Source organism: Schistocerca cancellata, chromosome 2 (genome assembly GCF_023864275.1).
Source record: "Schistocerca cancellata isolate TAMUIC-IGC-003103 chromosome 2, iqSchCanc2.1, whole genome shotgun sequence".
Classification (NCBI taxonomy): Eukaryota; Metazoa; Arthropoda; class Insecta; order Orthoptera; family Acrididae; genus Schistocerca; species Schistocerca cancellata.
The window spans coordinates 580,277,486-580,289,619 of record NC_064627.1 but is presented as its reverse complement, the minus strand read 5'-3'; the positions used below and the strand labels follow the sequence as shown (position 1 = coordinate 580,289,619).

General features: G+C 40.1%; 1 protein-coding gene across 1 annotated transcript in view; it reads left to right on the top strand.

The window, feature by feature from the left end:
• LOC126162189 (rho guanine nucleotide exchange factor 7) overlaps nucleotides 1-12,134 on the top strand; it is a gene marked incomplete in the record, with an annotated part of 149,487 nt that overhangs the window by 76,229 nt on the left and 61,124 nt on the right. The window contains 1 exon segment of the mRNA XM_049918516.1: nucleotides 11,514-11,592. Within this exon segment, the coding sequence (XP_049774473.1) occupies nucleotides 11,514-11,592 (79 nt within the window).

Genomic DNA, 12,134 nt, shown 5'->3' with positions numbered 1-12,134 from the left:
GCTGTCTCCCAGCATAGGAGCTGGTTTGACCCTTAGACAGGAATTTTTAACTCATGGTTGTAGGAGATGGATGAAATAGGACAAATTTAGGATGAAATAGGACAAATTTTTTAACAAGGGAGTATAGGGCAATGGGGGGGGGGATTGACAAGACAAAAGATGATCCCCCCTCCGAACTGGTGGATATGTAAGCCCCTCTCTTTTGCTGCCACTATCCATATGTTTCTGTCTCTTCCATTGTCACTGTCTCCTCTCCCTTATATTGGCTCATTCTGCATTTCTCTCACTCTGCCAGTGTCTCCTATCTCTTGTTTACTCTGTTTCATATATTTATTGTATATCCCGGCCGCAGCTCGTGGTCGTGTGGTAGTGTTCTTGCTTCCCACGCCCGGGTTCTCGGGTTCGATTCCCGGCGGGGTCAGGGATTTTCTCTGCCTCGTGATGCCTGGGTGTTGTGTGATGTCCTCCGGTTAGTTAGGTTTAAGTAGTTCTAAGTTCTAGGGGACTGATGAACATAGCTGTTAAGTCCCATAGTGCTCAGAGCCATTTGTATATCCCACTGCCACTGTCAGCTGTTTTTCTTAAATTGTCTCCCTTTTATCATACTTTCCCACTGCCACTGTCTCCATCATACTCAGGCAGCTCAAAAATTCTGGAGGTTCCATCTTATTTTTCCCCGTCTACCCACATGTTTAAAATTTCGGTCCAAAATCTGCCTTTCCCTATCATACATGTTAAAGGCACCAGTTGGTCCAGACATCCCATGCCTATGTATGGTTTCCACTCATCAATCTTTTTCATGTCAACTATATCTTCTCTCTTTTCTTCCACTGCTATTGTCTTCATCCATCGCGCTCTCTCTCTCTCTCTCTCTCTCTCTCTCTCTCTCTCTCTCTATCTCCCCCCCACCCCCCTCCTTCCTATATCGCTCTTTCTCTCTCACTGGCGCTGGCACTCTCCTCTCTCTTCCACCATCACTGTTTCTTTTTCAGCACAAAAAGTGCTATTATGTTTCCTGCCAAATTTTTTGATGGGGAAGGTAGAATGAGGATTGAGACAGCTGGTTTCCCACTTTTCTGTCAGAGTCTGTTAAAGAGGAACATATTCACCTTTGTTGTGCTCTGACAGGACTATTTTTCCATTCATTCCCTTCTTTTCCCTGCTATAGCAGGATATGCTTCTCATATAAAACAAATTCTATTTATTGGTGAAGTTTTGACAGTTTCTTTATGTATTTCAACACATTTATATACACAAAAAACAGTAGTACACATCACATAAGGTTAACACACAATCATTTGCTTTAAATTTTTCCTGGTCATCGGTTGCAATTCATCAAAAAAGTGCTAGTTATGATTTATGTTAAAGAGTAAGAATGTTAGACAAATGTATAGTGTAAAGTAACACCACAAAGTAGATGCTTTCTCCAGCTGAAAGTGAGCACAAGGTCACTTTTCCCTACTTTTTGTAAAAATGAACAACATTTTTAGGCTGTGGTAGAGTATACCAAAGAATGTGGTGGCTGATTTGCAATCACAGGAAATTTTGTGTGACAGAATAATCTTTTGTAAGGTACTTATGCCACAAGATCGCACCATCAAATAATGATCATGTCAAGATAGCCTGTATAGGCGTGAAGTGCCCATTATACAGAGACAGCACGTCATAGTCTTATTGGTGAAAATATGGTGACTAAAAACATAGTTTGGTGTCTTCAGACCCCAGAACCCATTCCATATGTTCACTACAACAGTTAAAACTAGATTTACACCTCAGACCAGATGCAATATGCATATCCTAGGTTAATAAGTACAGCAAGTCTCAACCCTTAGATCTTGCTAATGGATAATGATGTCCAAGAAATTTCAAGGTTTCTGGAGATCATCATCTCAAGAGCATATGGCAGAAATTTTGACGATTTGACAAGAATAGAAATTATGCAGGGCAAGGCAGGAGGAAAAGTACGTGCTCTTGGACTGAGAGTAATAGCAATTCTGAACAAAATACTTATTTCCTGTGCTTAGCAGTTTCCGAGGAAACTGATAAAAACAATGGGGAACAGGACAAAGGCAGGTGGTAGTAAATGAAACACTGTAACCTAATAATTGTGTGCTTTGCTCACAAAGATTGTTCAAATCCTCTACCAACCACTTGCATAACTTGCAGACAGCTGTCATGTTGCTGAGCTGTGCTCATTCATATTGTCCTTTACTTGAGTAAATTCATGAAAATGTGGTAGCCTAGTGCCTCTTTGTGTGTATTAGTATGTGAGTGCTGGAAAAGGACATGCAACTGACACTCTTGATTTTCAAACAGCTGTGTGTCTGATGCATTAAGAAAACAGCTTGTGTCCATTTGAAGCTTCCTTTCCACTATCACAGATACTATTACCCCTCAAAGCATATATCTTCCCTCCTGACTCACCCTGTAGAAGTGGTACTGTTGTTAACCAACAATTGTGGTTTTTCAGGTGTGTTTTGTTAATGGATAAATTTTTTTTGGTAACAGAAAAATGATATATCTAGATGAATGTCTAAAGAATATACGGTTAAAATTTGAGCCCTTTGTGATGGTTAGTTATTGACATAATTGTGGGCGACAGTGCAAAAAATGGCTGAAAACCAGTTCTTGCTATTTTCTTAGGAAGCACCCATGAATAAACTGAGATTTTGTAAGCTGCCTAAGGCCCATCGTTGACCACACCTAATGCAAAAGAATCAACCAATTTGTTCCATTTTCCTGGGCTGGAAGAAGTGTGTAATGTTTAAATTTTGACCCTGTACTGTAGGATAGTTACAGTATGTCCATTTTTCCAATAGGTATATAAAAGGTTGTTAGGCCAAGAGCTCTTGAAAACACTTGATCCCTTATATGTGTAACAATAGGACCTGAGATATGACACACTCAGAAACTGTGTTTTGCACATGGCTTTCTGGAACATATTGGTAATGTGCACTGTTGTGCACAGGCAGGTAAAACCATTGTATCCTCTCTTGAGGGAAGCTGGACCACAACTGTTGTAACTGGTCCTTAATATCCTAGATACTGGCACTCAGACAGGGCTTGCATCCAAACTGGTCCACACATATTCTGTTGAGGACAGATCTGGGGATCTTGGTGGCCACAGGAGGACCTCAGCACCACACAGACAGTTCGCAGAGACACTTGGCATTTGTAGATGAGCATTGTTGTGTTGAAAAGTGACACCACTATAGCATCACATAAGAGGTAACACATGATGGTGCAGGATAGTGTGATGTGCCGTTAGAGTTTCCTCAACCACTACCAGCCATAACCTGAAGTCATACTGGATGGCTCCCCACACAATGGTGCCAGGAGTAACATTGCTGTGCCTCTCAGCAGTGTTGGAAAGAAAGAAGCTCTCCTCTGGTTGCTGCCATACTCGTCAATAATGGTCATCCAGGGTAGAGCAAAACCACGATTCATCACTGAACACAATATTACATCGTTCACAGCAGTCCGTGCTTTTTGGTCATGACACCATTCCAAACACAGTAGTTCGTGTTGCGGTGTTAATGGTTGTCTGTGCACCGGACAGTAATTCCCTTGTCCAGCTGCTGCTTGTCTCCAGTCTACAGTGTGCACTAATGCATTATGTTGTAGAGTGTCCATTATTAGTTCTTGGATGGCAGGCAAAGATGTGAAGGGGATATGATGTGCATGATACATAGTATTAGGAGGTCCTCCTTTGAGGATGGCCAGTCATGGTCAACCAAGTATGTCTGCCCTCAGGTTCCTGTGCAGACCATCATCAGGCCACTGTCACATCCAAATGCCACACAGATCTAAATAACTCCATATCGAGGCGTGCTGATGAGACATGCAGCTTTTTAGGTAGAACAGTCATTAGTGGGCAGGCAGTGGAGAAACTGATGTTGTATAAGGTTGTGTATGGCTTATTCATGCAAGCAGAGCTCCCCTAGTTGTTTGTGGGATGAGATGTAACCATAGAACTTGAAACATTCGCCTCCCAGTGCAATGGTTGTTCTTCTGGTGAGTATCATCACCCAACCCAACAAGGTGGCTGATGTAGCCAGTCATCCTGAAATGAGGAAATTCCAAATTCTTCATTTTTTAGTAACAGAACCCATACTGCTAGACAGAATATGTTTTTAATAGTTAAAACAAAAGACACTGAGAAAGTTTCAACGTTATACATTCAAAAGGGTTTAGAGTGCGTTGTTGGCACATTCAAATCTACAAAGCACCTGAGGAATGGGAAGCTGTTTGTTGAAACATCTAATTCCAAACAAACAGCTGCCTTCCAGGCAGGTAAATGCTTTGGGAAATATGCTATCAAAACAAAACAATATGCTATCAAAACACAGTACCAAAGGTACTGTGAAATACCCAAAGAAATTAAAGATGAGTGGGCTCAAGAAAGTGCGATTGATGTGCAAAATATGATGAAAAGGGCAGATGGTAAACTGCTGAAATTGGGTGCCTTTATTACTTTAGTATCTGCACAGGTGTGACAACACTGCTTCACTACACGATTGACGCAGATACTTCACTGGTCGACAGTGGCTCGTTAATGGCCAGGGAACAGAACCCCATAAGAGGGAAACAAACTCATTGTATGAGTCAATCTGCAGGAAATAAGAGTGTTTGAAACCACATAGAGACGCTTACAGGAAGAAATAAGTGTGGATCTGGCGCAAACATTTAACGCCTAAGCACTCTGCACAATACACGGCCTGATACACTAGGTGAAGTCCCTGGTGGACAAACTGAGTAAGCACTGATCCACCTGGTCTATTGCCACTCGCAGATAAACACCTCTGCCAGTGGGTCTGCCCATCTTACGTGTTGCATGCACCCTCCATGGCAGGTTTCTGCATTATCGCGCTGCGCTACCCATAGTAGCTCCTCTGCCTTCTCGTGATGTCTGCTAGCGGGGATACTGTGTTTCAACACTGAGTCAGCATCCAGGAGTGGGAGTACATCATCACACGTGTGATCCACCATGACGCCAACTTATCCTTCCCAAAGTCATCAGATCTTCTTAGAAGGTGGCCGTATCTTTGTGGACTGATGAGACCCATTTACTAATGTGGTTTAAGCAATTTAAGTGCTGCCCAACAACAGAACCTTTCAAGTAGCAAGAACCATTGCTCAATGCATAATCAAGGAGAGAAAGAAAAGGTCCTGACATTCACTCCTGGACTCTGTCAACCACACCACTTGTTCTGCAAAACCATTGGAAGGCATTAGGACGATTTCTGGCAGTTAGTTACCTATAGCAGCAGGGTTGTCTCCAGACAGCACACGGAGACTTTGCCCAGACATTGGCATAGCATTTCGCAATGACTACTGCCATTGCCAGCTAGGATCTAGCATTCCACCACCACCATGTGACCACGGAGAAGGGCACTTTGTACTACAGTTACGGCAGTTGTGAGTCGTAGGCTCTTGATACTGCTGCCAGTCATGACCAAACCCAATGCTGCATGCTACAGAACTTGCAAACAGCATCAAAAGAATTCTTCCTTGAATGTTTTTGTTTGATGTGACAGACAGGACAATTTCCCAATATGTAGAGAGAGACAACTTTGATTCCACTCCTCAAACAAGGAAAGGGCTGAAAGTTTTCCAGTAGTTACAGGGGCATTGCCTTAACAAACTGTGGAGGGAAGACCTTGGAATGAATATGGTATGGATATTAGAGACAAAGCAATTCCTTAGCCACAGTCAGTGTGGATTCTGGAGATGTCAAACGACTGTCAACAACCTGACCCTGCTACAGATGGCTAACCAGCAGGCTTCTCTACATAGGCAGTATTTTATAAGGATATTTTTTGACACTGAAAGGTATATGACACAACTTAGAAGCACTACATTCCTTAGAAGCACTACATTCTAGGACAGCTCCTCCGATGGGGCCTTTGTGGCCATTTACCTATACTTATATACATTCATTTGGCCCTTCTTATCAAAACACCATGTACTGTGTGATGGTTTTGAGCAGAGGAATGGTGCTCCCCAAGAAAGTGTTTTAAGTGATACCTGCTTTGCCATAGTCATAAATATTGTAATGTCTGTGGTAAGGATTCCTGAGCAGTGCTCATTTGTAGACAGTGTTGCAGTTTTTTGTGCCTCCTCCAACATTACAACAGTGACTCATCAGCTACAGTTTATAGTGAAGAAACTGCAGGCATCAAAGACAGGTTTTACATTTTGTGTAGGTAAGTGTTCGTGTGCTGATTTTAATCATTCTCCCTAATATTTATAATTTCCCTGGCATGCGTATGAGGGACACCATTCTACTTTTTGAAGACACGGTGAGGTTTCTGGGCCCCCTTTTTTATTTAAAACTGTCACTGTAGCCACATCTAAAGGACCTGAAGGAAGGCAAGGACCCAGAAAACACTTAATATCTTAAAGTACCTTGGGAAGCAGACCAGCAACCTGCTTCAGTTTGATAGGACTTTTGTGAGGTTGCAGCTAGACTATGGTTGCACAACGTATGGAACAGCAAGACCTTCTGACCCGAAGATCGTTGATTCTAGCCACCATGTGGGATCAGGCTGGCCACAGGTGCTTACAAGACCAGCTCCATACCCAGTCTCTGTGCTGAGGTCGGAGAACTTGCACTCACAGTCTGGCGGCAACTCCTCATTGCGCACCAAGAAGCTAAGACCCTTGCTGCTCCCAATTCACCTGCATATCATACTGTTACTCATTCAGCTATGGAACACTTTTTCTCGAACTGTTCACAAGCAGCAAGGCTGTTTGGGTTCCACGTGAAGCATGTGCTGGAGTCACTTGGTGTGGGGGAGTACAAACCCAAACCCAAAGTTGAAACTGACTCCCACCTTGGTTACTGCAGAGATCCAGAGTAGTTTCAGATTTAAAGCAGTAAAGGAGAGGCTGCACTCCTGCATCTGTTTTAATACAAATATTCCAACTTTTTAAATGAACACCTCAACTGTATAGCTGTGTTCATGAGTGGGTCCAAACAGAGGTCTCCCTTGCTTGCCCTGTTGCTTTCCCTGATTTTGTCCTCAAGATCTGGTTACCTGGTGATTGGTGCAGAACTGTACATCGTCTTGAAGGCACGTAAACAGGTATGTGTTTGACTGCTAAATTTCTCATCTGTACCAACTCCCTGAGTGCCCTTAACTCTTTGCAAAAGCATATCCTCCAGATAAATTTGTCAAGAACTCGCTTCAACACCATAAAGGCTGGAAAAGGAGGTGACTTCCTTGTGGGTACCAGGGCACATCACATGGGTATTAATGGAACTGTAGTAGAAGGCATGTTCTGAAAATCAGATTTAGTGAATCATCCCCCTCCACACTATTACCTCACTGCTGAAGTACAGAGTCATGCACAGATGGAAAGAAGAGTGGCTGGCAGTGACAGGCCATAAATTGCATCTTGTAAGGTCAGTAGTATGGCCTTGGCATAACTCTTTCCAGCCAAACAGATTTGATGAGGTCCTTCTTAATCGTCTTTTTGACATACAGATTCCAGCGTGCCACATTTTAGTAGACCATTTTTCATATTCAGACAGGACACTCAAAGTTCTATGGATGGTTTGACCTATTGCCTCAAGTTTTGAGGAGAAGTTTTTAATGTGTTATCGGGGTGACTGACTCATCCGTCTTTTCTTGTTTAAGTGATCAGCCAGTCTTTTATCTCTGTGCAGTTATTTTAGCTTTCCACTTATATTTCTTCGTTTTGATTGACAATTTTACATCATCTGACCAATTTTACACTATCTTAAAGGATGTGAGGTAGTGTGATTGTTTGGATGACTGTGTGTGAGGCTGATAGAGAGAATGAATGTAATTATGTAGGCTTACTATTACCTGTTATACAACTTTTTAGGCACTTTAACCACATTCGTTTCAGTACTTTTTATAAGGGCATTGATAACCTCACCATTGAGCATCCATAAAACACACACACACACACACACACACACACGACCATGTCTTCTGGGTGCTTCACTTCTTTTTTGTCAGACAATGTCTTGTATGCAAATTAGTCTTGTGCATATATCATAAATGTCTGTACCATTTATTAGAACAGAAGGATAACAATGATTTGTATAACCAGGATGCTTGTAATGAAGAAAGAAAGTCATTTTCCATCTTAACAGATCAAATGCTTACACTGTCCTGTCTTGTCCCAATTTTTTCCGATCCATTTAATTTTTTTCCTCTCTGATCTTTTCTCCCCCTTTTGGGACATTCCTCTCTCTCTCTCTCTCTTTCTCTCGTGGGACAACATTTCTTAAGTGTGATCATTAAGGGCAATCTCAAAGCTTGCTTTGGTAGTGGTACATGTCTGTGCTACTTGTAGTCATAATGAAAATTAAGTGTGCAGTTTCATTAACCAAGCAGGGTATTCTGACTACCCCAGGTTGATTTTTTTCCCTATAACAATGTTATCTGAAGGGCCACATGCATGTAGTTTCATGACTTTGTTCTAAAATGATTGACGTTGAATTCACACTCACGACTGTCTAATTTTTTTGGCTTTATCATTGTTATTTAAGTCATTTATTGGTGGGATTGTGAGACTACCCCACTTGGTATGAAACGTCTTATTTCCTTAATTGTAGAAAAAGAAGATTTTGGGAAATATATTTGTCATTCATCTCCTTTGTTGAGTTTTGCCATAGATCCAATGCTTGTTATTGTTGCTGGTTACTATTGTTAAGTTGAATTTGACGTTCACTGTTGAGCTGACATTACACGAGTCAGTATTTCATCTGCAATTAAGGATGTCCAAAGGACTTTCTAGCGAAGAGATCATGGAAATTCTATACAATTGTGACGACTGTGACAATGAAAATGAATGGGACATTGATAATGAACTGAATGAATATATGGAACCTCTTGACAAAGACCATATCATAGCATCAGATGAAGCTGATGATGAAATATCAGAAGAAACTACACATTCATGTGAACAAGTAGAAGAAGAAGAAGAAGAAGAAGAAGACAAAGATACTGGATATTTTTTTGTTTCTAGAAGTGGACTATCATTTTCTAGTGAAGCACCAAAAGATGGGCGGCGTCGACGTCGCAGCATTTTGAACGTAACACCTGGCCCAGAGAATGATGGAAAAACAATCAAAACAATAACAGAGTCATTTTTATTATTTATCTCACCAGAAATCGTGAGCACTGTTGTAGAAGAAACGAACAGGGAAGCCAAATGAGTAATTTCTTTGTGGAATGCAGCTCATTCTTCGAACAAACCGACATGGAGAGATATAAATGCAACTGAAGTGTACGCTGTATTGGCAATTCTAAAAGGAGCTGGTCGAACTCATGGACATTGCACAAGTGCTTCCAATCTGTGGGGAGGTAATGTTGCCTTTCGGCAACCATTCTTTTCTGCTGCCATGTCAAGAAACCGATTTTTGTCTATACGGAAATTCTTGCTATTTGACAACAGCCACACAAGAGCACAGAGAATTGAAGAAACCAAGGACAAGGTACAAACCATCAGGGTAGTGTTAGACAAATTTCAATCCAACTTGTGCAAGAACTTCTATGCTTATGAATACGTGACTATTGATGAACGATTAGCAATGTACAGAGGCAACTGCCCTTTTAGGTTTATATCAAGATCAAGCCTGGCATTAAAATTTGAGTTTGTGCTGATGTGAAGACATCTTAGTTGTTACGGATCCAAATTTACACAGGAATGGTGGACAATACTCGGGAAGTGAATCAAGGACAGAGAGTTGTTTTGGCTCTGATGGAATCATTTCTGAATAACGGTCATGGTGTAACAACTGATAATTTTTTCACCAGTTTTCCATTGGCTGCTGAACTACTAAAACGAAACACGACATTGGTTGGTACCTTGCGTTCCAATAAGAAAGAGATTCCGAAGCAATTCTTGCCAGACAGAAAGAGAGAAGTTCACTCTTCAATGTTTTGTTTCACAAATGATGTGACTCTAGTTTCCTATGTTCCAAAGAAGGGAAAGGCAGTAATACTACTCTCTACTCAACATAATGAGACACAAGTGAGAGGTGAAGAAAGTGAACACAAACCTGAAATCATACTGCACTACAACAAAACCAAAGGTGCTGTAGATAATTGGGACAAAATGACAAGAGCATACAGTTGTGTTAGAGGAATGAGGCAGTGGCCACTAAGAATCTTCATGGAAACGATAGATATTGCAGCACTGAATGCATATATTCTGTGCACTCAAAGGTTTCCTGAATGACAGAATGATAACTGAAGCCAACGTAAACTCTTCACGACTGAAGTGGCATTTGGACTCAGCAAACACAACATGGAAGAAAGAGCCAAAAATATCAGCGGTCTTCATAAAGATGTACAAGATGCACTGAAAGCTTGTGGTATTGCAATTCCTACTGCAATGATACAGACCCAGTGTTCCAAGTTGCCAACGCCACAACGATGTCAAGATTGCAAGAGAAACAAAGCTCGGAAAACAAGATTCTGTTGTGTAACATGCAAGAAACCTGTTTGTAAAATACACAGAAAAGAAACAGATACCGTGAAGTGCATGCAGTGCAAAAATGTACTTGACTGAAAAGTTGTAATAAGTCTTGTGTTATTTTACTGTGACTGTTGAGGTACATAGATTATTAATTTTCTGTTCGTTGAGTACTGAATTTAGTGAAAGATATAAATTTTTTTTGTACTTTGTATCTGTGAGCTGGTTAAATACTTCTAATAACCTGAAAAGCTGTTTTTCAGTACTAAATAAACCCATTTAATGGGAATAACAAAATCTGAGAACAAATATTACAATAAAACACAAAACTCTTTTGGGGTAATCCAAATATCCTGCTTGGTAAAATAGAGGTGTGAAAAAGCTTGGTAACGAGAGGGTTAAGCAAATATCATTTTTTTTTTTAATATTTAAATATTTAAATATTTGGCTGCTAGAATCACGAGATGATTTGTGTGTGGGGGTGAAAGATATAAAAAAGTTTTTGTACTTTGTTTCTGTGATCTGATTAAATACTTCTAATAACCTGAAAAGCTGTTTTTCAATACTAAATAAACCCATTCAATGGAAACAATGAAATCTGAGAACAAATATTACAATAAAACTCAAAACTCTTTTGGGGTAATCCAAATACCCCGCTTGGTAAAATAGAGGTGTGAAAAAGCTTGGTAGCGGGAGGGTTAAGGAAATATCATTTTTTTAAATTATTATTATTATTTATGAGGAAGCCAGTGCAGAATACTTTGGCTGCTAGAATCACAAGATGATTTGTGTGTGTGTGTGTGTGTGTGTGTGTGTGTGTGTGTGTGTGTGTGTGCGCAGAATTGAAGCCTTGATAAATTTTGTTTGATATAAATTAAAATGAAGGCAATAGTTCATGAGTCATGAAAGTGACGTCTCGTAGTCTGACAGTTTGATTTGATAATGTGATTATTACTGTTTGGTAAGGAGAAATTTTTATGATGGAAATTAGATTCATACTTAGTGGTTCATCATAGTATATCCTTAATTCAGATATGTTTTCATTCTTTATGCAGGGAAAACTGCCATTGACTGGGATAAATGTTAATAAACTTGATGATACAGATACATATAAAAATGCTTTTGAAATTTCAGGTAAGTTTTAGCTATTTCAGTTTACTTATTTATAACTACAAGAACACTTTATTGGCAAACAATTTGTATTATCATTTACACCTTTCTTTGTTGTTATTGTTCTTTCTTCTCTTCAGACACATTTTCCCAGAAACTTAGGATTCAACCTAATTTTTATCATTACTGTACCCAATTCACTTTGACATCGAAACTCCTAGGTTATATTTTAAGACACTATACAATATACAAAACACTCTGGTGTAGTTTATCCCTATGCTTTAAGATGATGAATAATTTCTCCAGCAAAGAAATAGCTAAGAAAGAATTGAAATAGCCATAGTTACTACACCATATATTGCTGCCAGGTTGGCAAATGCTGTGTTATAGTTATGAGATTACTAATGTGTTCATTAAAATTATGACATTTCTTAAGTGGAGTGATACTTAGTTCTGACATGGTTGTAAATAAATTTGTGTACATGCATACTTTCCAGGTCATTGCCAGATCAGTTCAGTAAGTTTTGAATCTTTGGAGCACATTGGCAGAGCATTGGTGCAGTGCA